Source organism: Phaethon aethereus, assembly GCF_964289735.1.
Source record: "Phaethon aethereus genome assembly, chromosome: W".
NCBI classification, from domain to species: Eukaryota; Metazoa; Chordata; class Aves; order Phaethontiformes; family Phaethontidae; genus Phaethon; species Phaethon aethereus.
Genome location: NC_138581.1, coordinates 14,570,481 through 14,598,442, shown reverse-complemented (window position 1 = coordinate 14,598,442; position 27,962 = coordinate 14,570,481). Strand labels below are relative to the sequence as shown.

Sequence of the window (27,962 nt, the reverse complement as noted above, 5' to 3'; positions counted from 1 at the left end):
TACTTACCTTTTAGAGACCAAATTTTACACTTGTGAATTACACTGTTTAATTTTAATGTTTGCAATCTCAGTGGCTGTCCACATCTAGGTTCCAGCCCAATGCTTGCTGCAGAATATACCGATTGCAATGCATTAGATCTTAGTTCCAAAGTAAAATCAAAAAGTCAGATGAATATACACATAGATGCATTGACTCCCAAGTACAGATGTGGCCCTTTCTCTCAATTTCAAAATAGCAGAAAAACCCCTTGAACAAAGTATTTCATGAAGTTTGTTCTTGAGTGCTGATACCAAAATAACCTTTCCAACATAAAGACACCCAATACCGTAAATCCAAGCACTGCTTGTTTGGTCTTTTTGCTTAAGTGCAAGACAGTTTAGGAAAAAATGGATTATACACATTAAATTCTGCCTTTAAAGCCTTGTCTAATACCTATTCTCAGAGTACTTATGAGGTTTTAACATTTTAACCTATCAACCTCTGCATGAAGTACTGAGAAAAAGAGGAAAAAACCAAAGCAGCAAATGAGGAAAACATTTCAAAACAAGATAATTAACATCCTATTAAATAAATAACTTAGAAATAAAAAAGAATGAAGTTAGAACATACAAGCAAACCATACTATTTGTTTTGTTAGAACAGTTTTAGATTACTTTACTTATATACCTTAATCTTATCCCTTCTTCCACAAGGCTTTTCCAGAAATGTCATTATTTGTGCATGTGATACAAGTGCTTCCAGTAAATGCTAGTGTGTCTAACTGTTCATTGGATCATTAAGCTTGAATGAGCAGTTAAGGTCTTTGATATGAGTTAGTATTCTATAAATAACTTTCCCCACGAAGATAATTCAACAGATTGTCTCATGTCCCTTAAATTCTGTTGCAGAGATTAAAAAAAAATTGTTCACACTGGCAATGACTTCCATCCCATTTGATCCAGCTTGTATCTTGATTATAAGATATGATACCAAACTAAACTAAAGTATTTCATGTGCCAGGAATGAGTACAAAACCTTCAAAGGCTTCCCCTGCTCTCTTTACAAACAAGCAGATGTCTATACTATTTCCTTGCATTTACTCCTCAAGAGGATTACCAAATATTCTTGACTTTTGGTCAACTATATCAATCCTTCATCTATGGCATTACTACCATTGGAAGAAAGTGAGCTGAAGTGTTTTTCCTTCTTGTTTTCTGTCCTCTCTTTGTGGCTCCCCTTCCATTCAGGGCCACGAACATTTGCCTTCCATTGTGCTTCCAATTTAAGGATGCATATGTGTTATATCCATTTTCTTCTATTCTTTCCTTCAATTTGCAATCATTGTTAAACTCTTTCTGTTAAAAGAAAGTAAATGCACAAATTCAGAATAAACATAATCTTTCAGAGTTGCAGCATACTGAGGGTAAATAATTTCTAAAAATGTTTTCGAAGATTTGAGTGTTATGTGATGCCCTTTTAGGATTCTACAGTGCATTTTAAAGAAAAGTTTCACTGTGTCCATGGCATTTAAAGCAACATCAGTTAGACTGCAAAAAGTGAAACCAACAAAAGACATAATCAATTATTCAGTGCATAATTCTAGCAGTAAAATGATATAATTCACTCACAGCCAAAATGAAACTTTCCTGTGTTGGAATATGGCAACAATATTAAATCAAATTCTCAGTCATAAACTCAAAGTATAAGGTAGCAATCTTGGAATCATTCATTATATTTCAGTTCTAACAAATATAACCCTTAAATATCTTGAACCAGTTTACTGATACTATGTGTTAAACAAATATGCATGGCATAGGCCTACTTCTTATTTAAAGTAAGATCCTTTACACTACACTGGCCACGAAAAAGGGCTTTTTTGGATGGGTGCAAATCACTGTTATCCTGCTGTTACAATGGATGTGAGGCCTGTTTACTTTGCTGACCTGAAGAGGGGCTTAGCCTAAAAAAGAATCATATATGAGCCTATATCTTATTGACTAAGTAAACTTGAAAGCAATTTCATGTAGGATACCAGGGATGAAGGTTTTCTAAAAGGAGAAACTGTTGTCAGTTTGTTAGAAAGCATAAAAAATACAAGCATGTCGAAGGATGTAAAGGAAGACTATTTTTTTCTATAATGTTAAATGCACTTTTATGCAGATCTTCTCTATAATGAAGCCAAGACAAACAAGTAATTCCTACATATAAAAAACCATTTAGAAGAGTAAATACTCCAAAGAGTATATACTCCATGAGAAAAGTACAGTGACACTGCCCGGTTACGTAGAGATGAGGTCAGAAGGGCCAGGGCACGGCTGCAGCTGAACTTGGCAAGGGATGCAAAGAATAATAAGAAGGGTTTCTACAGGTAGCTCAGCCAGAAAGGGAAGGTCAAAGAAAGCGTACCCCCCTTGATGAGCAAGACTGGCAGACTGGTAACAATGGATGAGGAGAAGGCTGTGGTACTCAACGACTTCTTTGCCTCGGTCCTCACTGGCAATCTCTCTTCCCACACCTCTCGAGGGGATGGCCTGCAAGATGGGGAGGACTGGAGGAGCAAAGTCCCTCCCATTGTCAGAGAAGATCAGGTTCGAGACCACCTGAGGAACCTGAACATGCACAAGTCTATGGGACCTGACGAGATGCATCCCAGAGTCCTGAGGTAATTGGATGATATAGTTGTCAAGCCACTTTCCATGATATCTGAAAAGTCAAGGCAGTCAGGTGGAGTCCCTGGAGACTGGAAAAAGGGAAGCATTGCACCCATTTTTAAAAAAGGTAGCAAGGAGGACCCTGGGAACTACCGACCTGTCAGCCTCACCTCTGTGCCTGGGAAGGTCATGGAGCAGATCCTCCTAGAAGCTATGCTAAGGCACATGGAGGGCAGGGAGGTGATTCGAGACAGCCAGCATGGCTTCACCAAGGGCAAGTCCTGCCTAACCAACCTAGTGGCCTTCTATGATGGAGTGACCACATCATTGGACAAGGGAAGAGCTACAGATGTCGTCTATCTGGACTTCTGTAAGGCCTTTGACACAGTCCCCCACAACATCCTTCTCTCTAACTGGGAGAGATATGGATTTGATGGGTGGACTGTTGGGTGGATGAGGAATTGGTTGGATGGTCGCATCCAGAGGATAGTGGTCAATGACTCAATGTCCAGATGGAGATTGGTGATGAGTGGTGTCCCCTCCATATTGGGACCAGTACTGTTTAATATCTTCATCAATGACATAGACAGTGGGATTGAGTGCACCCTCAGCAAGTTTGCAGATGACACCAATCTGAGTGGTGCTGTTGGCACACCTGAGGGATGGGATGCCACCCAGAGAGACCTGGACAACCTTGAGAAGTGGGCCCATGTGAACCTTATCAGATTCAAAAAGGCCAAGGGCAGGGTCCTGCACCTAGGTCAGGGCAACCCCTGGTGTCCTGGTTTCAGCTGGGATAGAGAGAATTTTCTTCATAGAAGCTAGTGTTTTGGATTTGGGTTGAATAAATGTTGACAGCGTACTGATGTTGCTAAGCAGTCAAGGACTGTCCAGCTTCTCATGCTAGCCTGCCAGCGAGCAGGCAGTGAGTGCACAGGAAGCTGGGAGGGGGCACAGCCAGGACACCTGACCCAGGCTGGCCAGAGGGATATTCCATACCATATGACGTCATGCTCAGTATATAAAGCTGGGACAAAGAAGAAGGAAGGGGTGGGGGGACATTCAGAGTTATGGCGTCTGTCTTCCCAAGTAACCATTATGCATGATGGAGCCCTGCTTCCCTGGAGATGGATGAACACCTTCCTGCCCAATGGGAAGTAGTGAATGAATTCCTTGTTTTGCTTTGCTTGCGTGCGCAGCTTTTGCTTTACTTATTAAACTGTCTCTATCTTGACCCACGAGTTTTCTCACTTTTACTCTTCTGATGCTCTCCCCCATTCCACCATGGGGGAGTGAGTGAGTGGCTACGTGGTGCTCAGTTGCTCAATTGCTCAGTTGAAGATGTCCCTGCTCATTGGAGGAGTGTTGGACTAGATGACCTTTAAAGGTCCCTTCCAACCCAAACTATTCTATGATTCTAACTCTTATTCTTCTGAGCACTGATCATCCTGTATTTCTGACCAGTGTAATTTTAGAAATTAAAATTCACATTTGCAGGAGCTTAAGAAACATTTCTCTGTTCTGGTCTTTCCTTAATGTGATTCTTTGACACTGCCCAGGAGTTTAGAAGGTCAGAAATAACCTTATGAACCAGCAGTGACTAGCCACAGTGCAGATGAGGGAGGACAGTTTATATAGTTTGTATGAACTAAACCCACACCGTAGAAATGCTTCCTTAAAAACAAAGGGCGAAATGACTTCAACCCCCTCGAGTCTCAGTTGATTCTGGTAGTAGTGTCAGACTGGCATTACTTCATCATTTTCAGCAGTGGTAGGCTTAGCTACATTGCCCAAGGATAAACCCAGCCCCAGTATCTATCTGTGAAGTGCTGTCTTTAAAGCCTATGGATGTTCTGAATACTGAGCAATCTGAAGACTGGCTCATAACCTCTGCAGATGACTTGAATGAGTTTACATTTATGTGGGCTCAAACTCACTGGAACTGGTAAAAAGCTGCAAAATTAGAAACCAAACCAGATGTAATACCAGAACAATATTTGTATAATTACTGGGGTTTGTTTTATTTTGTTTTGGGGGTGTGTTTGTTTACTGAAAGTATCAGTAACCCCAAACTTACACAAATACAAATAGAGTATATATGGACAATTTTCAAATTATATCCAAATTCTGCTCGGTCAAAGTTTATCTGTCTGCTGATATATGTCTCTGTCTCTCTGTACTGCCCATAATCTTGTGTATTAATTAATACAGTTAATTTAAAGCTGGCTACTCTAGAAATCTTCTTCTTGGCAGTCGTAGTTTGATAATTTGGTGTGTCTCCTCCATCAGCTGAAGTTTACAAGATTTTAGGTACACTTTACCCCTGGAATTACTAATAAATGTGGCTGTACTGCAGAAAAAAAAGGGAAAAATAGCCTTGAAGATTACATTTTGTAGGACCCTCTCCATCAGCCACTATATAATAAGAAACCTGACTGAAGCAGTAAACATGATAAATCCCCCAGCAGCTGCTTTGGTATGATACGAGCCTAACAAACACCAGGGAGCTTGTGGAGAGGGGGGCTGCTGGTTTACCACAGGATGAAATTTTGATGAACAGCTCATTTAATCTCTAATTAGTAGTAATACATAGTCAAGTGGGGTTTCCAGTAGGTAAGAGAGGGAACTGTGCTGACTATTGCAATCCATTTGGAAGATAAAAAAATACTTACAGAGCCGTAGACTTTTCCTTTCTTGTTCATGGCTAAATAATAGTTGCTCTTAATGGACTTAACTGCCACAACTCCGATTTCTACAGATGTTATCTCCAATATGCCTAAAAAATAGAAATTGAGCTATTTAATCACTTCATTAGAGGATTTTCTCATTATAGAAAAGACCAATAAACCTGAAAAATACTAAACTTCTAATATTCATAACCAACTGACCAACGAATTTTAGCAACATTCTCCAAATCATTGCAAGAATTTACACAAACATTGTTTCAATTAACGTTTCCTTTGCTAACTCTGCATTTTAAACCCCATAAATACTGAAACAGCTCCATTCTTCTTAGCATAGATTTTACTAAAATTTATCAGAAGATACATCTAAACCACAGCATTAAATTAAATCTATAGCATATGTCAATAGAATGTTAGATTTACTCCCATCTTCAAAAACAGTGGTAAACTATTTATGCCTTGTAGGACAGTTAGATAAACTAAATCCCTTGGCTGCACTAAGCTGATAAAATTCATTTTTGGCAAACGTGTTGACATTTTGGGATATAGTAAGACTAACCCTAACGGCCACATTATCTTTGTCTTTCAGATATTGGAAACATTTTGCTGTGTTTGTAATAAATATGATTAAGTTATTTTCCTTAAAACAAACTCTTTCTGGGATATTGGATGGTTCAAGGGGCAAATAATGGGAGACAGAGCTTTTCATCTCTATATTTTCTGCCCAAGAGCATAGTGATTTGGGAGTAGTAGAAGTTACTACAACTTACATAGTAACTTTAGAGATCCCTTTTCAGCTATGGCTGAATGGCTACGTTGTTTGGGCATTGTGTCTTAATATAGCAGAAATATAGCTCCAACCAAATATCTTATAAATGCCTGGCTCCAACCTTTCTTCGTTAAAGTAGTAGTAGTTTGGGGAAATTACAGGAAGGGCAAAGTGTTGAGTAATTTTAAAGAAAAACATCCTAGACCAAACCAAGAAATAATGTGATGAATAGATCACCTGGAAAAAAATTGATGAGTTGCCAACTGCTTAAAAGAAAGGAATCTGCAATAATTTCCTCCTAAATCTGTTCTATGCTTTTTGTCAGAGCAGAGAAGTACTGGAAAATCTATATGTTTTTTCATTACTTAAGAATTCCTTATGGTAACCACACACCAACTGAAGACAACAGTGTAACTTGGTATGCTTTTTCTGGAAATGCTGATTTTCTGTCCCTGAAAACTGAATGCAGTCTGTTCAGACTGTGGAACCATGTGGACTTTTGTGTGCAGCGAGGTGAGGAGGAATTTTTTTCACTGAATTTTTTTTTTTTAAATGGCTGCTTTATATATGATGCAGAAGCCATTCTGTATGGCCATTATACTGGTCTATTGTCCTGGTTTCAGCTAGGATAGAGTTAACTTTCTTCCTAATAGCTGGTATAGTGCTGTGCTTTGGAGTTGGTATGAGAATGAAGTTGATAACACACTGATGTTTTTGGTTGTTGCTCAGTAGTCGTAGTGCTTATACTCAGTCAAGGACTTTTCAGCTTCCCATGCTCCGCTAGCAGTGAGGTGCACAAGAAGTTGGGAGGGGGCACAGCCAGGACAGCTGACCCAGACTGGCCAAAAGGATATTCCTTACCATATAACATCATGCTCAGTATATAAACTGGAGTTGGCTGGGGGGTGGGAATCGCTGCTCGATCACCAGGTGGTGAGCAATTGTTGCATTGTGCATCACTTGTTTTTGTATCATCCTTTATCAGTAATATTATTATTATTGTTATTGTTGTTATTGTTGCTATTATTATTATTTCCTCTTTCTTTGCTGTCCTATTAAACTGGTTTTATCTCAACCCATGAGTTGTTTTTTTCCAATTCTCTCCCCCATTCCACCTGGATCCCAACTCAGGATTAACAGAGGAGTTGAGGGTGTTACTTGTTCTGTAATTAGAAGTAGAGGCTTTGATGGTAGCTGGGCAGTGGCTGTGAATCAAGCATGACAAAGTAATAGCTGATTTTTATTGGGAAGCAAACTGATGACATAGTTTATGTGCATGTAAAAAAGAAAGAACATCAAACTAAGCAATTTAACATGAAATACCTCCTTTTATTGTCAAGAAAGCGGACTTTCCTGGATGCATTTTTAAATATATAAATATAGTTTTTTAATATATATAAATTCCATACACTTTGATATGAAGATATATAAATGCTTCTCATGACTGGAGTGCTGCAATGGATGGCTATAAGCTCTTCCGAAGGGATAGAATGGGAAGGAGAGGCGGTGGGGTGGCTCTGTATGTTAGGGAGTGTTTTGATTGCATAGAAATCGAAGATTGTGAAGACCAAGTAGAGTGCTTGTGGGTAAGGATGAGGGGGAAGGCCAATGAGGCAGACATCCTGCTGGGAGTCTGTTACAGGCCACCCAACCAGGATGAAGAGACGGATGAGACATTCTATAAGCGACTGGCGGAGGTCTCGCATTCGCTGGCCCTTGTTCTTGTGGGGGACTTCAACCTACCGGACATCTGCTGGAAGTATAACACGGCAGAGAGGAAACAGTCTAGGAGGTTCCTGGAGTGTGTGGAGGATAACTTCCTGATGCAGCTGGTGAGTGAGCCCACCAGGGGAGGTGCCTTGCTGGACCTGCTGTTTACAAACAGAGAAGGACTGGTGAGAGATGTGGTGGTCGGAGGCCATCTTGGGCTTAGCGACCATGACATGATAGAATTCTCAGTTGTGAGTGAAGTAAGGAGACGACTCAGCAAAACTGCTATCATGGACTTCCGGAGGGCAGACTTTGGCCTGTTCAGGTCACTGGTTGAGAGGGTCCCTTGGGAGACAGTCCTGAAGGACAAAGGGGTCCAGGAAGGCTGGACAGTCTTCAAGAAGGAAATCTTAAAGGCGCAGGAGCAGGCGGTCCCCATGTGCTGTAAGAAGAGCTGGCGGGGAAGGCGACCGGCCTGGCTGAACAGGGAGATTTTGCTGGGACTCAGGGAAAAGAGGAGAGTTTATCACCTCTGGAAGAAGGGGAAGGCAACTCATGAAGAGTACAAAGATCTCGTTAGGTCAAGCAGGGACAAAATTAGAAAGGCAAAAGCCCAGCTAGAGCTCAGTCTGGCCACAGTCGTAAAGGATAATAAAAAATGTTTTTACAAATATATTAACAACAAAAAGAGAGGCAAGGAGAATCTCCATCCCCTACTGGATATGGCGGGGAACATTGTCTCCAAGGACGAGGACAAGGCTGAGGTACTTAATGCCTTCTTCGCCTCAGTCTTTAATAGCCACTCCAGGTATCCACAGGATATTCAGCCCCCTGAGCTGGAAGACGGGGATGGAGAGCACAATGTACTCCTCATAATCCAGGAGGAAGCAGTCAAGGACATGCTAAGCCACCTGGACACCCACAAGTCTATGGGGCCTGATGGGATCCACCCGAGAGTACTGAGAGAGCTGGCGGAGGAGCTTGCCAAGCCACTCTCCATCGTTTATCAGCAGTCCTGGTTAACAGGGGAGGTCCCAGAAGACTGGAGGCTTGCCAATGTGACACCCATCTACAAGAAAGGCCGGAAGGAGGATCCTGGGAACTACAGGCCTGTCAGCCTGACCTCTGTTCCAGGGAAGATTATGGAGCGGTTGGTTTTGAGAGTGCTCACAGGGCATCTGCAGAACAGCCAAAGGATCAGGCCCAGCCAGCATGGGTTCATGAAAGGCAGGTCCTGCTTGACCAACCTGATCTCCTTCTATGACCAGGTGACCTGCCTAGTGGATGAGGGAAAGGCTGTGGACGTTGTCTACCTAGACTTTAGTAAAGCCTTTGACAGCGTCTCCCACAGCATTCTCCTGGAGAAACTGGCGGCTCGAGGCTTAGACGGGTTTACTCTTCGCTGGGTGAGGAACTGGCTGGATGGCCGAGCCCAGAGAGTTGTGGTGAATGGCGTTAAATCCGGCTGGCGGCCGGTCACGAGTGGTGTTCCCCAGGGCTCGGTTCTGGGACCAGTCTTGTTCAATATCTTTATAGATGATCTGGATGAGGGAATTGAGTGCTCCCTCAGTAAGTTTGCAGATGACACCAAGCTGAGTGGGAGTGTTGATCTGCTGGAGGGTAGGAGGGCTCTGCAGAGGGATCTGGACAGGCTGGATCGATGGGCAGAGGCCAACTGTATGAGGTTTAATAAGGCCAAGTGCAGGGTCCTGCCCTTTGGCCACAACAACCCCATGCAATGCTACAGGCTTGGGGAGGAGTGGCTGGAGAGCAGCCCGGCGGAAAGGGACCTGGGGGTGCTGGTTGACAGCCGGCTGAATATGAGCCGGCAGTGTGCCCAGGTGGCCAAGAAGGCCAACAGCGTCCTGGCCTGTATCAGGAATAGTGTGGCCAGCAGGAGTAGGGAAGTGATTGTGCCCCTGTACTCGGTACTGGTGAGGCCGCACCTTGAATACTGTGTTCAGTTTTGGGCCCCTCACTACAAGAAGGATGTTGAGGTGCTGGAGCGTGTCCAGAGAAGGGCAACGAAGCTGGTGAGGGGTCTGGAGCACATGTCTTATGAGGAGCGGCTGAGGGAACTGGGGTTGTTTAGTCTGGAGAAGAGGAGGCTGAGGGGAGACCTTATCGCTCTCTACAACTACCTGAAAGGGGGTTGTGGCGATGAGGGTGTTGGTCTCTTCTCCCAAGTAACTAGTGATAGGACAAGAGGAAATGGCCTCAAGTTGCGCCAGGGGACGTTTAGATTGGATATTAGGAAAAATTTCTTCACCGAGAGGGTGGTCAGGCATTGGAACAGGCTGCCCAGGGAGGTGGTGGAGTCGCCATCCCTGGAAGTGTTCAAAAAACGTTTGGATGTGGCACTTCAGGACATGGTTTAGGGGACATGGTGGTTCTGGATTAATGGTTGGACTTGATGATCTTAAAGGTCCTTTCCAACCTAGTGATTCTGTGATTCTGTGATTCTGTGAAATTCTAGTGCAATTACCAGAGGCTTTGTATTTACTTAGCAAGAAGTATTAGGCTGGCCACAGCTACAAGGTCTACAGTTTTTGCATATGAGAAAGACTTCAGTGAGAAATGCAAGATAAACAATAGGTCTAGGATCTAGTAAAGCCCTTCAGAAAATGGGCCACATTAAACCAGAAATAATAATAATTAAAAAAACTTTTGTTGTCCAAACCTATAAAGAGTTGAAAGAGGAGGATTATTTTGTTTTAATTTCTTTGTGTCTCACAATACAAATATTGATATTAAAATACAAATATAAATGTTGATAGGCACAAATGATCATGTATTATTAAAAAAATTATAAAGCCTTCTGCTGTAAGGTTTTTATGGTAAGAAAGATTCTTAATTGTAGCATGAAAATTTTCCATGCCAAGAAGTGATGAGAAGAATTTAGTTAATTCTTTCTACAGAAATCAATTTCTGTAGCCAAACTGTGAAACCAGTAAAACTAGTCTGGGTCCATTTCTAACAAACAGCAGCAGTATTAAAAAAAAAATAATAAAAAGAAGATACTGGCATAACTTGTGCCGTTATTCATTTTTTTATGTTGAAACGGATTAAACTGAGTTATATTTTGTCATATTATCCTTGTAACAATAACACCATATTAGACCATTTCAACTGACTCTTGTGAAATTTTTGAGTGCAGCTGAAGGAGAACAGTGCTTAAATAAAAAACTTGTACTGAATTAACCCATTTTAACTGTTTTTCACTTGAATGATGGAGATAGATACACTGATCTTCAGTACAATACCCAAGTTAAAGCAACAGAAGTATTCATATAATTAATGAAAATATAGTATTTTTTCCTGATAAAGTTTGGTCACAATCTCACACTCCATTATATCCCCAATAGGGCAGCTAAAAGGAGGTCACGAGGAGAAATGTTAGTACATTTACATTATATATCACAGTAACTAGCTAGATTATACCTAGTTATGCTATTTAACTGGAGCCAAATGTAGCTGAATTCTTTGGAACTATTATCAGTTTGATCACCAATGATCCTGTATTTATTCTCACTGAGTGTGTTTTGTGTATTTGGAAGTCAAAAAATGTTATAAAATTTTCAGTGATAATTGTGCATATTCTAACCTCTGCAGTATTTTGGGGGGAGAAGGGGGAATTCTAATAGCTGTTTTTCTTTCAAATAAATATAATATTCTTGATCTATTACCCCTTGGACAACAGGGATATAATTTAGTACTTATCTACCCTGCTACTATCTGTACACCCCAGAGACTTCACTGGAGTTACATGCTAGTTACAAGCACAGAACTAGCTTTTGTCTAGATTGCAAATTATCCATCATTATTTACAGATTTTCTCAGGATGAGATTCTCTCATGAGTTTGATAGGAATTGCTTCATAGGTGTCAGTGATGTAGACACAAATTTCAGAGGTCAGCATGAGAGCACCAACTCATCTGACATGGATCTACAAGCAGAAGTCATAAGGACTTTCCAGAGCTTTTGAATAGATTGGATTTAAATCAAATTACTTTGACGTAAGCGTGAAAATATGTATTTTATTATTCTTGAGTCACTATTAAATTCAGCAGGAATGTAAAAGAAAAAGAAATTGAGACATACAGCATGAAGCTTAAAATTGTGGTGTTTTCACCATCTAATGAAGCTGACTTCGAGGGCACACAAAATTTTGTATTTTCCTCAAGGTTTATATAGTAGAGTCATGGGCCATGATTGGACTTCTATACTACTGCAATAAAAAATGTAATTTCCATGGGCTCTCAAGATTAACTCTGTAAAGTTTCATATTCTTCAAGTGCTACAGGCTTGGGGGTAAGAGCCTATGTGTAGTCATAGACAATAAAGCTGAAAGGATGCCAGATCACTGAGGGTACTCCACTGGCCTTAGTTACGGAAATCATTTTTGACAGATGATTGTTCTCAGACACCATCAAAAAAAGAGATTCTATGACCTCCTGGGTAACCTTTTCCACTATCTACATTAGAAAGTTTTTCCAGTATCTAATTTAAATGGCCGTGTTGCAATTTGGGCCCATTAATTCTTGTTTAAACTGTAAACTAACATGAAAAAGATTTTTTTTTCTTTGCAGAAACCTTTTACATATTCAGGAACTATTATCACATCTACCTATCTTACCTAGCGACTTTTGCTCTCTAAACAAGCCCAGTTTTTCAATGCTTTCCTTAAAGCTTTCAGATTTTCTAGACCATTGAACGCCCCTGTTTCTTGTCCCCACAGCATGGCCATAATACTCTTATTGAAGTCTTAACAGTGTTGATACATGAAGGAACATTTCATATTTCCTTCAAAGGATTTATGCATACTCATACATTTATGCATACTTCCCTTTCACTGTAATATGATAATACTGATTCATGTTCAATTTGTGATCCACCACCCTTGGATACATGGAAGAAATGTAAGCAATCATTCCTCATTCTGTAGTTGTGAATTTAATTACTCCTAATTAAATTTCATACTTTGCACATACCACAGTTAAGTGGCCTCATTTCTTTTATCATTTCTCTAATTTGTCAATGTTGTTTTGAGTTTGCATTCAGTCCTCCAAAATCCTTGCAACTATTCCAAGTTTCATATTGCCTTCAACTTGTATAACCATATTTTCAATTCTTTCATTCAAGTTATTAATGAATTTTTTATTAGGAGATATCTTGAAGAGAGTCTTGTGGAACTTGATGACTCTGTTCAGACTGACAGTGAAAAACTGATAATTCCCGAGTATGGCTTTCCATACTGCAAGACTTTCACTTAGATTTTGCTTGCTGATCTTGGTTAAGAGAATATCATTAGAGACATTAGTTTCAAAAATCTTTCCCAAATTTATGGTATGCTTCTCTCCTATACATGACGATTTTTATCTCATCACAGATGAAAATTAGTTTGGTTTGGTATTACTTCTCTTTGATCAATTCTTTGATTAATTGTCTTTGGTTAATAATTTCTTAGGTGCTTATAACATATTTTAAAATTACTTTGTCCATATTTTTTCTCAGGATATGCTGACTTGTCTCTAGGTCTTTGGGTTTTTTCCCTTTTTAAAGAGAGACATTATATTTACTACTTCCTCAGTCATCTGGGGAGTCGTTTTTCTCCTCAAGTTTTCAGAATGAATCTCTATAGGCTTAGCCAACCTACTCAATAGAATGAGTAAATTTTATTAAGTAAGAAACAGATAAATCACCCAACTCATTTTCATCTTGTTCTTTTTCTATTCCAACCTACGTTAGCTTCTCTTTGGAGCTCATGATTCTTTTCTGTGAAAACTGAAACAGAAAAGGCATTTAAAATACTACTTTGTATGCTTCTTGTATCTGATTTTATACCATTTCTTGGGCTCAGGCATTACCATGGCTTAAAACTTTTCACTCCAAGAAAATGTGTAAAGTAAATAATTTCCATGGTATATTTTGACTTGTAATTAGGCTTCATAATAAGCACTGCAAAAACTTAATATTCTTGGTGGGGAATTTCTCATTAGTAGTTAATTGTTTCTGGTTCCATGCTCTTTAGGAACATGGAAAGGAAAACATAATAATATAAAAAAAAAATCTGCAGCCTCCACTATGGTTTTAAAACAGATAGCACACTATTATTTTACAGCCATAACTCTGTAAACTTCAACAATTACAACTAATTCACTTTGACCACATCCACTTTAAAATACCCAAACCATTTCCAACTCATTATAATTAGAAACATTTTAAACATCAACTTGAGATGTGCCTTGTAGCTATGCATGTGCTCTCTTTACAGGTCCCAAAGGCTAGAAACATACTCCAAATAGAAACCAAATATATTTAACTTAAATAAACTGTATTTTTATAGTTTATAAAAGTGATCATTATATAAATGACAAGGCAACAGAAAGCTGACTGGCTGTCTTGCTCCACACAGAGGGACTGTAAAAAATAAAACTGAACAATTGCTCTTACATAATTCTGTACACTAATCCCAAATGTCCTATGTTCTTATAAAAATGCTGGTAATATGAAGCAAAAATATTACAAAATATCCTAGAACTTGTGTGAAATTATGTCAAGCAATTTGTTAGGAAACAGACAACTTGACAGAGTATCACATATATTATCAAGGTGGTACTGCAATGGATCCAAACATACCCTGCAATGAGAACCACTGGATTCTGGGACCAAATTCAACTTCTTTGCAGTGTGAGATGCTGACCATTTTTCTGTAGCTGCATCATTTGTGTAATAAGTTCTTAAAATGCACTTTAAACATTTGCAACCCTAGTTGCACTCCTCTTAATGTAGAGGAACAGGATCGCCTTGCATCTTCTTCCCCCATTCTGAGTCTTCCCCTTTCAGAGATGATCTCATATATGTGGCAAACCACAGACAGTCCCTCTCTCCCTTGCCTTTTCTTCTGTCTGCAGAAGTACCGCAGATGGAGTGAGTTCAGCTGGATGGAATGTGATGATGACTGAGAGCTTCTGAAACTTTCCAGTTTTCCAAATTGTGACAAGAAGCTGCTGGGCCTGTAACTGGAGAGGGGGGAACTTGGCAATGTTCCTCTAAACTGAGTTTTCGGAACTTTGGTTTGGTCACCCTCCAGGGAGCTTCTCTGAAGGGGTTCCTTTGACTGGCATTGGCTTGGGTCAAAGAAAGTTGGGGATAAGACATAACATTAAAGATTTGCTAGTACAAAAAGCTGCTCTTAGTAGGTGGCTTGAGAAAGGATGGTTTGAGGCAGTGAGAAGATTGGTTGGATGTGATTTTGAAAAGACAAGAGTGAAGTGCCACTATTTCCATTCTGTTTCACCATTTACACCTGTGCAAAGCAAGTTGAAAAAAATCCCCAAATCAGAAGTTACACTGTTATTCCTATCTTTTATTTGTTTTGCATAAGAATTACTGACAACAGAAAGAAGAAGATGGTGGAGCAGAAGATGAAACAAACCTAGGAAACTGAAGATGGGCTAAGCCTTTGGAAGCTTTTTCATTGAAGCAAAGTAGTTCCACTAAAATGTAATCTTACGGACTTTGCGGTTGTCTTTGGAAGGCAGCTTAAGATACAAATCTCACAACCCATGATGGCACAGTTATGGGCAGAAATCTCAAATAAGAACCAACCTGAACCCGAGCTTTGACTTAAAACTAAAAGTATTATTTGAAGTTAAAATCAGTTTGCTGCTTTGTATTATTATTTAATATTTCCTGAGACCTCCACCCTTCCTGCTCTAAATCAGAAGTGAAAATACTGAAAGACCACAAAGCAAGCTGCTAATGTGTCATATTTAGATCAACTATAGCCAAAATGTGAATGTCCCATGAACTTTCCAGTCCAATTCCCACATCTGATGCATTTGGATAAGCCTCAGATAAGTATCCAAACTTGTGGAAGGCTGTGGAAACAGGACCTCTGAGCCTTCCTGCATTAGCACAATATCAGCATAAGATGCAAAATCTCCATGGTGCATAAAGACCATATAAAAGACTAGTTATTAGAGCCCTTTCTCAGACCTACAAGAGGATTAAAGGAAAATAAGCTGCTTCTCCTTTCCTTATCTACTGCTTTTATGACTTTAATTCCAGAGCAGAGCAAGGACCACTCAACCAACGCTCCTCTGTAGACCAAGTAAATGGAAAGGTGGCGGCAACAGGGTACATAGGAAGAGAGAACCTCATTAGTGATGCAATAGCGAGAGCAAAGGAGGAGTATAAGTTTAGCACAAGAATAGCAGGAATCAATTTACACTACTATACATCTTGACATGCAACAGAAACAATTAATTCAGGAGCACAGTTAGTCTGCAATTTTCCCCTCTAGTCAGTGAAGAGAGATAGGCAACTCCAAAGAACAGTTCTGAACACCACCACTCCCTCCGTTAAATGTCCAAAGTTAGATGGGTTAAACTTAAGTAAAGGAAATGCAAGAAGTGACTTTGAGGACACATCTATACTGTCAGCTAAGATGAATTCAGATCTGCCCTCACCTTGTCTATCACTTTCATCACTTACATGCAAGCATGTAATCAGATTTAGCCAAAGTGCTCGAACTACCTTGTGGGAGGGAAGATAAACACATGGATTTAATTCATGCTGTGGAGATGGGATGGCTACAGGTAGAGCCAACTGTACCTAGTTCTGTTAATCAGAGCTCAGATTTCTTGAGCTCCATGCTTTGAGCCAAGACAGGAAGAGGTACAGCCAGCTACGTGAATGTTGATGGAAAATACAAAGGTCTGAAGATCTCAGCATGCTTGACCCCAACATTGCTAGATTTGATAACTTGTAGATTAGACACAGACAGTATCAGAATTCATTATTGTCCTGGTTTCAGCCAGGATAGAGCTGGTTTTCCTCACAGAAGCTAGTGTGAGACTGTGTTTTGGATTTGGGATGAGGAACTGTTGATAATGTGCTGATGTTTTGGGCTGTTGCTGAGCCGTCAAGGACAGTCCAGCTTCTTGTGCTGGCCTGCCAGCGAGCAGGCTGGGGGTGCACGGGGAGCTGGGAGGGGACACAGCCGGGACAGCTGACCCAGACTGGCCAAAGAGATATTCCCTACCATACGACGTCATGCCCAGTACATAAACTGGAGCTGGCCGGGGGGCGGAAATCGCTGCTCGGGGACGGGCTGTCGATCACGGGGTGGTGAGCAATTTCTGTATTGGGCATCACTTGTTCTTATACATTCCTTTGTTGGTATTATCATTATTGTTCCCTTCTTTCTTTCTGTCCTATTAAACCGTGTTTATCTCAACCCACGAGGTTTTTCCTAATTCTCTCCCCCGTCCCGCTGTGGGAGGGAGAGTGAGCGAGCGGCTGCGTGGTGCTTAGCTGCCGGCTGGGGCTAAACCACGACAGTCCTTTTTTGGCGCCCAACGTGGGGCCCGAGGCTTGAGATAATAACGGTTGCAGGTCACAATATCAGTTTGATTTGCATCATGCTCTCGTCTTTGCTGTACATGTTAAGGATCGGTGTTGGTTTCTGCGGGCTGCTGTACTCTGCAATGATTAGTAATGTCTCGCCTGTGAATTTTGTTTTTAGAGCACTGACCTTGAGCTTAATGTGGTATCATCTGAGCTCTGTACTAAAGCCGTTACTGTATTTTGGCTACAGTCTTGTGGAGACGATTAGCAATTATACTTCTGCCTCTGAAAGGTTTTTTATGGAGGAAATGCAGAGTGGTACCTTTGATACCCTCTATCATAACATTTCCTCCTTCATCACAATAATTTTTCAGTATTTTGAACACCCTTGGCTGGTTAAAATACCTCTATTGCTACTTCTGGGGAACATGGTTTCAGTTTTGTCTAAGGTTGGCAAGCAATTTAAGAATATCACCCGGAGATCTGCCCCAAGGCTGGATAGTTATGAATGGCAGGGTGTGTGGAACAGCATGGGCAAATGCCTGGGGCGGTGGGCACCTCCGGTGTTTTGGAGCTTCACTCCCGAACAAGTGCAGAATCCTGATAAACTAGCAGAATATCTGGAAGAAGTATGCTGTCAGCCTGGCAGCTCCAAGGAGACACAAATCATTGCCATGTGCTGGGGCCTGGCCCATGCCTACCGAACCCTATTTAACACTGTGCAAAGGGGAGAGGGGCTCTCTGGGTCTGATGGCAATGTGGCAGGCACTGTGACTACTCCAACGTCTGTAGCAGGCACTGTCACTACTCCAACCCCCACGGCGGGCACTGTAGCTACTCAGACTGTTGCAGCTGAACCAGAGGACCAGCCCATCCCGGTATCAGTTGCCCCTGTACAAAAGAAGAAATCTTGGAAGCGGAAGTCAGCTCGTTTAGTAAGGGAGGAGGAAGATCCTGCTAAGAAGGAGCCAGAGGAAGAGAGTGAGGAGGCAGAGTGCTCTGAAGCAGGGCCATCACAAGCACGGAAGAGGGAAGAGAGCGAGTCATCGCTTGAAGAGGAGGAAGAGGAAGAACTTATAAAAGAGACGGTAACTACCCGATCTCTATCCCTGAGTGAATTGCGAGATATGCGAAAGGATTTCAGCCGTCGTCCAGGTGAGCACATTGTCACCTGGCTGCTCCGATGCTGGGATAATGGGGCCAGTAGCCTGGAATTAGAGGGTAGGGAAGCCAAGCAGCTGGGATCCCTTTCTAGGGAAGGGGGCATTGACAAAGCAATTGGAAAAGGTGCACAAGTCCTCAGCCTCTGGAGACGACTCCTGTCGGGTGTGAAGGAAAGGTATCCCTTCAAGGAAGATGTTCTATGTCACCCAGGCAAGTGGACCACCATGGAGAAAGGTATCCAGTACCTGAGGGAGCTAGCGGTGCTGGAAGTGATTTATGGTGACTTGGACAATGGACAATCATCCAAAGATCCAGATGAAGTCAATTGCACGCAACCTATGTGGCGGAAGTTTGTACGGAGTGCACCATCATCATATGCCAACTCATTAGCAGTAATGGCCTGGAAGGACGGAGAGAGACCAACGGTGGATGAATTGGCTGGCCAACTCCGGCAATACGAAGAAAGTCTCTCTTCCTCCCTACGGGCCTGCGTCTCTGCTATAGAGAAACTGTCCCGAGAGTTCCGGCAATTCAAAGAGGATATGCCCTACCCTCCACCCATACGGACCAGTGTCTCAGCCATTAGGAGTAAGCGCTCTTCTGTTCAAGAGAGAAGATATAGAGGATACACACCACGAGCCACCCTGTGGTTTCAATTGCGTGACTACGGAGAGGACATGAGGAGGTGGGATGGAAAACCTACCTCGACCCTAGAGGCACGAATACGCGAGCTGCAAGGAAAAACAATTACAAAAGGGGGTTCAGGTTCCTCGAGGAAAATCGTCGCTCCACTTTCCAGTGGGCAGCTTCCCAGAAAGAATAGAAGAGCTGATCTCACCTCTGATCCTCTTGAAGGGACTTCTGATTCCTATTTACAAGAAGTGGGTAACGAGTACTATGACCAGGACTAGAGGGGCCCTGCCTCCAGCCAGGCGGAGGAGAGGGACAACCGAGTTTATTGGACTGTGTGGATTAGATGGCCTGGCACGTCAGACCCACAGGAATATAAGGCTTTAGTGGACACCGGTGCACAATGTACCCTGATGCCATCAAGCCATATAGGGGCAGAACCCATCTGTATTTCTGGAGTGACAGGGGGATCCCAACAGCTGACTGTACTGGAGGCTGAAGTGAGCCTAACTGGGAATGAGTGGCAGAAGCACCCCATTGTGACTGGCCCGGAGGCTCCGTGCATCCTGGGCATAGACTACCTCAGCAGAGGGTATTTCAAGGATCCAAAAGGGTACCGGTGGGCTTTTGGTATAGCTGCCTTGGAGACGGAAGAAATTAAACAGCTGTCCACCTTGCCTGGTCTCTCAGAGGACCCTTCTGTGGTGGGGTTGCTCAGGGTCAAAGAACAACAGGTGCCGATCGCTACCACAACAGTGCACCGGCGGCAATATCGCACCAACAGAGACTCCCTGATCCCCATCCATGAGCTGATTCGTCGGCTGGAGAGCCAAGGAGTGATCAGCAAGACTCACTCACCCTTCAACAGCCCCATATGGCCAGTGCGAAAGTCTAATGGAGAGTGGAGACTGACAGTAGACTATCGTGGCCTGAATGAAGTCACGCCGCCACTGAGCGCTGCTGTGCCGGACATGCTAGAACTTCAATATGAACTGGAGTCAAAGGCAGCCAAGTGGTACGCCACCATTGATATTGCTAACGCGTTTTTCTCGATCCCTTTGGCAGCAGAGTGCAGGCCACAGTTTGCTTTCACTTGGAGAGGTGTCCAATACACCTGGAATCGACTTCCCCAGGGGTGGAAACACAGCCCTACCATTTGCCATGGGCTGATACAAACTGCACTGGAACAGGGTGAAGCTCCAGAGCATCTGCAATACATTGATGACATCATCGTATGGGGCAACACAGCAGAAGAAGTTTTCGAGAAAGGGAAGAAAATAATTCAAGTCCTTCTGAAAGCTGGTTTTGCTATAAAGCAAAGTAAAGTCAAGGGACCTGCACAAGAGATCCAGTTTTTAGGAATAAAATGGCAAGATGGACGTCGACAGATCCCAACGGATGTGATAAACAAAATAACAGCTATGTCTCCACCAACTAGAAAAAAAGAAACACAAGCATTTCTGGGTGTTGTGGGTTTCTGGAGAATGCATATTCCAAATTACAGTCTGATTGTAAGCCCTCTTTATCAAGTGACCCGGAAGAAGAACGATTTTAAATGGGGCCCTGAGCAACGACAAGCCTTCGAACAAATCAAACAGGAGATAGTTCATGCCGTAGCCCTCGGGCCAGTACGGGCAGGACAAGATGTTAAAAATGTGCTCTACACGGCAGCCGGGGAGAATGGCCCTACCTGGAGTCTCTGGCAGAAGGCACCAGGAGAGACTCGAGGTCGACCTCTAGGGTTTTGGAGTCGAGGATATAGGGGATCTGAGTCCCGCTATACTCCAACTGAAAAGGAGATATTGGCGGCATATGAAGGAGTTCGAGCTGCCTCAGAAGTGGTTGGTACTGAAGCACAGCTCCTCCTGGCACCCCGACTGCCGGTGCTGGGCTGGATGTTCAAAGGGAGGGTCCCCTCTACACATCATGCGACTGATGCTACGTGGAGTAAGTGGGTCGCGCTTATTACACAGCGGGCTCGAATAGGAAATCTTAATCGCCCGGGAATCTTGGAAGTGATCATGGACTGGCCAGAAGGCAAAGATTTTGGAATATCACCGGAAGAGGAGGTGGCGCGCGCTGAAGAGGCTCCACCATATAATGAACTGCCAGAGAACGAAAGGCAATATGCCCTGTTTACTGATGGGTCCTGTCGTATTGTAGGCAAACATCGAAGGTGGAAAGCTGCTGTATGGAGCCCTATACGACGAGTTGCAGAAGTGGCTGAAGGACAAGGTGAATCAAGTCAGTTTGCGGAGGTGAAAGCCATCCAGCTGGCTTTAGATATTGCTGAACGAGAAAAATGGCCAGTACTCTATCTTTATACTGACTCATGGATGGTAGCAAATGCTCTATGGGGGTGGCTGCAGCAATGGAAGCAGAGCAACTGGCAACGCAGAGGCAAGCCCATCTGGGCTGCTGAATTGTGGCAAGATATTGCTGCCCGACTAGAGAATCTCGTCATAAAAGTACGTCACGTAGATGCTCACGTACCCAAGAGTCTGGCCACTGAAGAACATCAAAACAACCATCAGGTGGATCAGGCTGCTAAGATTGAAGTGGCTCAGGTGGATCTGGACTGGCAACATAAGGGTGAATTATTTATAGCTCGGTGGGCCCATGACACCTCAGGCCATCAGGGAAGAGATGCAACATATAGATGGGCTCGGGATCGAGGGGTGGACCTGACCATGGATGCTATTGCACAGGTTATCCATGAATGTGAAACGTGTGCTGCGATCAAACAAGCCAAGCGGTTAAAGCCTCTCTGGTATGAAGGACGATGGTTGAAATATAAATATGGGGAGGCCTGGCAGATTGACTATATCACACTTCCACAAACTCGCCAAGGCAAGCGCTATGTGCTTACCATGGTGGAAGCAACCACCGGATGGCTGGAAACATACCCTGTGCCCCATGCCACCGCCCGGAACACTATCCTGGGCCTTGAAAAGCAAGTCTTATGGCGACATGGCACCCCCGAAAGAATTGAGTCAGACAATGGGACTCATTTCCGAAACAACCTCATAGACACCTGGGCCAAAGAGCACGGCATTGAGTGGGTGTATCATATCCCCTATCATGCACCAGCTTCCGGAAAAATTGAACGATACAACGGACTGTTAAAGACTACACTGAGAGCAATGGGTGATGGGACATTCAAAAATTGGGATAAACATTTAGCCAAAGCCACCTGGTTAGTCAACACTAGGGGATCTACTAATAGAGCCGGCCCTGCCCAATCAAAACTTCTACGTACTGTAGAAGGGGATAAAGTCCCTGTGGTGCATGTGAGAAACATGCTGGGGAAGACAGTCTGGGTTACTCCTGCATTAGGAAAAGGCAAACCCATTCGTGGGATTGCCTTTGCCCAGGGACCTGGGTGCACTTGGTGGGTAATGCGGAAGGATGGGGAAGTCCGATGTGTACCTCAAGGAGACTTGATTTTGGGTGAAAACAGTCAATGATTTGAATTGTATTATGTTAATTGTTCAGTATGACATTACTACTATGGCTGCTATCTACCATATCAATGGTATTATAGTAAGAATCACCCAGACTGATGAAGAATGAGCTTCACTGAAACCAAGCAACGTGCAGCAGTGATGAAACCAGAACTGGCTTCAGCAGCTTGCGCCCAACAAATCCCTCGAGATCGACACCTTCGACCTGCAGATCATGGACATGGACCGTGCCAGATGACAATCCAACACCACATACCATCTCCCCTGCCCTGAGAGACTGCTATGATGGATGAAGCCCAGAGTCATGGACTGACTGAACTCCATAGACATTTTAAGTGATGGCCCATGGACTAATAGAGTGATATCTGTGTGTATATATTAAAGGACAGGAAGAGTAATGATGAATAATTGGAATGTATTGAAAAGTATAGGACCTGGGCATGACGTAAATGGTATGGAATAAGGGGTGGATACTGTCCTGGTTTCAGCCAGGATAGAGCTGGTTTTCTTCACAGAAGCTAGTGTGAGACTGTGTTTTGGATTTGGGATGAGGAACTGTTGATAATGTGCTGATGTTTTGGGTTGTTGCTGAGCCGTCAAGGACAGTCCAGCTTCTTGTGCTGGCCTGCCAGCGAGCAGGCTGGGGGTGCACGGGGAGCTGGGAGGGGACACAGCCGGGACAGCTGACCCAGACTGGCCAAAGAGATATTCCCTACCATACGACGTCATGCCCAGTACATAAACTGGAGCTGGCCGGGGGGCGGAAATCGCTGCTCGGGGACGGGCTGTCGATCACGGGGTGGTGAGCAATTTCTCTATTGGGCATCACTTGTTCTTATACATTCCTTTGTTGGTATTATCATTATTGTTCCCTTCTTTCTTTCTGTCCTATTAAACCGTGTTTATCTCAACCCACGAGGTTTTTCCTAATTCTCTCCCCCGTCCCGCTGTGGGAGGGAGAGTGAGCGAGCGGCTGCGTGGTGCTTAGCTGCCGGCTGGGGCTAAACCACGACAATTATCTGAACTGTTTCTGGGATGGAAGAGTTATAACTGATGACTCATACTGACCAAGGAATGGTAGCAATTCACATGCCAAGAGAAAAAAAAGGAAAACAAAAAACCCCCACCCTCATCTAATATATATGGTTAGATGCAGGGCTGTAGTTATCTGATCACAGAATCGTTAACGTTGGAAAAGACCTTTAAGATCATCAAGTCCAACCATCAACCCAACACCACCATGCCCACTAAAACATATCCTGAAGTGCCATGTCCACACGTTTTTTTGTAACCAAGGTGGTAGGGAATTAAAATAAAATAGGGTTAGAAAATAGGTTTGTGAATTTGTAGCAAGTTGTAACTATAAGAACATTATGCACCAGCAATGCTGCTCGAGAACCCACCTAACCCTTCCCATCTTGATTTAATTATCAAGGAGTTAAGTGTAACATTGTGATCATGATATTATGTTTTGTTCTAATAACAAGTAGTCAGAAAGAAGGAACACCTTGGTCAGTTCTACGGTCTGGTGGGTGGGTAATTATTCATTCTATAGTCTTGTCTTAAAACAAAGGACTGTGGGGTGAATGATTGCATATTGGACCGACAGCCCGTGAAGATCTATTTAGTGTTGCCAAGTTTAAGTGAACTTTGTAGAAAAGGTAATTCCGGCAGGGGGAGATCGCGACCACCGACTCAGAGACTACCCACTCAAGAAACCCTCCGACTCAAGAGAATAAGGAAGTAAAATCCCAAGAAATTATAGTGAGCATGCGTGGTCATTTACATGGTAGGCGAGGAATACTTAACCAATCATTGTATGGACACTTGATGAATATGTATTAATCTTGCCTATAAATGTTTGATTTTTGAACCGATCGATGAACACGATTTAGGAGGAGCTATCCCCCGTGTTCCCGGCGCCGTGAATAAAGAATGCCTGCCTTTTAACACTACATTGGTGTTACGAGGTTTATTCCCGATTTCAGTGACAGTTTGAACGCTTCCAGTGATGGCGATGTTAGCTCTCTTGACAAAGATGGCTTAAGGGATTTCAGCCCTCCATTCCCCTAGATACTTTTTCCTGCCTCTGTGCTGAAGTTCACTAACCCTTCAAATATAACTGTGGAGCAGCACTATAAACAAAATAATTGGAATGATCTGGCTTGGAAATAACTCTCAACAGAAAACAAAACAACCTAAAACCATAAGGACTAAAAAATCCAAGTTTTTGCAGTTATTCCTAGTGGTATATGTTTTCTAGACCTATTGCTCTCTTTCTGGTGTCTTTCCAACTGGCTAAGTTTTTTGAACTGAGGTGCCCAAGAATGGACCTATGGTCTTCTAAGGCCTGATGGGTACTGAATTGAGCAGAAAGACTTCTTCATGTGTTTATAAGGAAACTTGGATCCCAATCCAAATCCTAATCGAAATTTGGCAGTCCATATATGTTTCCATTTAGTAGACAAGACCAGGCACTCAGGATTTCTGCCAAATCTTAAATTTCTAGATCTTCACAGAAATACACAGGACAGTCGAAAGCTTATAAGACTAGTATAGCTCAGTAAATTTTCTCAGGGGTGTATGGAGCTACCTATTTCAGCCTGGGTGGAATCCCAAGTTATCTTTCACATTCATAATCATTATGTTCACCTCCTGCATTTTACCATTTGTATAAGTTTCAATGTGAATAACAGCAAACTGGAAGAAACTGGATGGAGTTAAGGCTGTTCCATTTATTGCCCATCCTAACACACAAGGAATAATATATAGGCAGTGGCACTACAGAAGAAACAGTCAAACGCATGGTGACTGCCAGGAGAAGTAGCTGTCCATCACCTGCATTCTCTGGAAAGGCAGGTCTTCACTGCTCAGGCAGTCAGCTGCTGCTCAGTCAGAAGCTCCTAGCAGATACAGTACATATATTCACAAATGGGGCACAAACTGTAATTAAATGGAGCCAAACACTACTTAGGCACTGACAGGTATGAGCAGACAGAAGTGAGCCTGGGTGCTAAAGCAGTCAGAGTATGTACAAACAGATGAAAAAAGGTATCCCTATGAGATGTTGTACGAAAGTTGTGAGACATTGTATTGGGTTTGCGTGGCAAGGTTTGGGGGGGGGGGCTACAGGGGTGGCTTCTATGAGAAGTTGCTAGAAGCTTCCCCTATGTCTGATAGAGCCAATGCCAGCTGGCTCCAAGACGAACCCGCCGCTGGCCAAGGCCGAGCCAGTCAGTGACAGTGGTAGCACCTCTGTGATAACATATTTAATAGGGGGAAAAAAACTGCTGTGCAACTGCAGCTGGAGAGAAGAGTGAGAATATATGAGAGAAAAAACTCTGCAGACACCATGGTCAGTGAAGAAGGAGAGGGAGGAGGTGCTCCAGGCACCAGAGCAGAGATTACCCTGCAGCCCATGGTGAAGACCATGGTGAAGCAGGTTGGCCCTCTGCAGCCCATGGAGGCTAACGGTAGAGCAGATCTCCACCTGCAGTCCGTGGAGGACCCCATGCCAGAGCAGGTGGATGCCCGAAGGAGGCTGTGACCCTGTGGGAAGCCCATGCTGGAGCAGATCTTCTGGCAGGACCTGTGGCCCTGTGGGGGACCCATGCTGGAGCAGTCTGTTCCTGAAGGACTGCACCCCATGGAAAGGACACGTGGAAAGGACCCACGCTGGAGCAGTTCGTGAAGAACTGCAGCCTGTGGGAAGGACCCATGTTGGAGTAGTTCATGGAGGACTGTCTCCTGTGGGAGGGACCCCACGCTGGAGCAGGGGAAGAGTGTGAGAAAGAAGGAGCGGCAGAGACATGTGATGAAATGACCACAACCCCCATTCCGCGCCCCCCTGCGCCGCTCGGGGGGAGGAGGTAGAGAAATCAGGAGTGAAGTTGAGTCTGGGAAGAAGGGAGGGGTGGGGGGAAGGTGTTTTCAGATTTGGTTTTAGTTCTCATTACCCTACTCTGATTTGATTGGCAATAAATTCAATTAATTTCCCCAGGTCGAGTCTGTTTTGCCCGTGACGGTAATTGCTGAGTGATCTCCCTATCCTTATCTCGACCCATGAGTCTTTTGTCATGTTTTTCTCCCCCTGTCCATCTGAAGAGAGAGAGTGATAGAGTGACTTGGTGGGTACCTGGCATCCAGCCAAGGTCAACCCAGCACACTTATGAAACTCAGTGTGCTGCAGATGGCCTCTGCTACTTGTCTCTCAACAATCTTTATCCAAATGACAGGTTTGTTGCCTCCTACGGAGACTGTCTGACACATACTGTAGCTGTTCTAGCTAAGGCTGCTCAGCTGCACATCAAAATGAGACAACAGTTTCATTGACCAGTTACGCTTAATTTTGGGCCTCATTTGTTCTTATGATGGATCTCAACTTGTCTCCCTATTATGCAAGACAACAGGACTGGAAAAATATGGTCTCTCATTTGCTAGTCTCAAATACTTATCTTCTTGTAGAAGGTAGGAGACAGAGGGAAACTCACTGCATAACTGTACCACAAAACTTGGGAATGTGCATTGCACTGCCTGTGGCAGGTAGAATCCTCTCCTAAATCTGTATGGGCACAATGACCTAGTTTTGGGGTAAAACAGAAAAATCACAAACATCTGCAGGCTCCTTTTTAAGGGGCTGTCGTGGTTTAGCCTCAGCTGGTGACTAAGCTCCACGCAGCCGTTCACTCACTCTCTTTCCTGCAGTGGGACGGGGGAGAGAATTAGGAAAAAAAAAAACCCGTGGGTTGAGATAAACACGGTTTAATAGGACAGAAAGAAAGAAGGAAATAACAATGATAATACCAAAAAAGGAATGTACAAGAACAAGTGATGCCCAATACAGCGATTGCTCACTACCCAGTGATCGACAGCCCGTCCCCGAGCAGCGATTTCCGCCCCCCGGCCAACTCCGGTTTATGTACTGGGCATGACGTTGGATGGTAGGGAATATCTCTTTGGCCAGTCTGGGTCAGCTGTCCCGGCTGTGTCCCCTCCCAGCTCCCCGTGCACCCCCAGCCTGCTCGCTGGCAGGCCAGCACAAGAAGCTGGACTGTCCTTGACTGCTCAGCAACAACCCAAAACATCAGCACATTATCAACAGTTTCTCATCCCAAATCCAAAACACAGTCTCACACTAGCTTCTGTGAAGAAAACCAGCTCTATCCTGGCTGAAACCAGGACAGGGGCCATGGCTAAGTACAGTTCCTATCAGTATCCCGTTACTTCTATTTTTCTCTGTAAAAAAACAGGATGTTTTAGTGTTTTCCCTGCAAATAAGAAACTTGTCAAATACACTAATCCACCACATCAATTAGTTGTTGGTTCTAATGGTTTATGTCTGTCTTTGTCTCACACAGGAAAAAGGAATCCGTGGCATTTTAAAATATGGGTTCCACATGTTTTAATCTACCCCTGAACAGCTATAATGATAGCTCTTTTTCACATACTTTTACTTAGGTGGCAGTTACTCATCAACACTTTCAGAAGGATTTTTTCTACAATGCCACAAATATTTCTAATATTGCTTGGCCACAATAATCACTTTTTTAAAGGAAG

The 27,962-nt window shown here is 43.3% G+C and overlaps 1 protein-coding gene across 1 annotated transcript in view; it reads right to left on the bottom strand.

Annotated features, from left to right (window-relative positions):
• Window positions 1-813: 813 nt before the first annotated feature.
• The window catches only part of LOC309415131 (fibroblast growth factor 10-like), a gene marked incomplete at both ends in the record, with an annotated part of 96,122 nt that continues 68,973 nt past the window's right edge, over window positions 814-27,962 (bottom strand). The window contains 3 exons of the mRNA XM_082012577.1: window positions 814-879; window positions 1,153-1,335; window positions 5,304-5,407. Coding sequence (XP_081868703.1) covers window positions 814-879; window positions 1,153-1,335; window positions 5,304-5,407 — 353 coding nt within the window. The remainder of the gene's footprint in view (window positions 880-1,152; window positions 1,336-5,303; window positions 5,408-27,962) is intronic.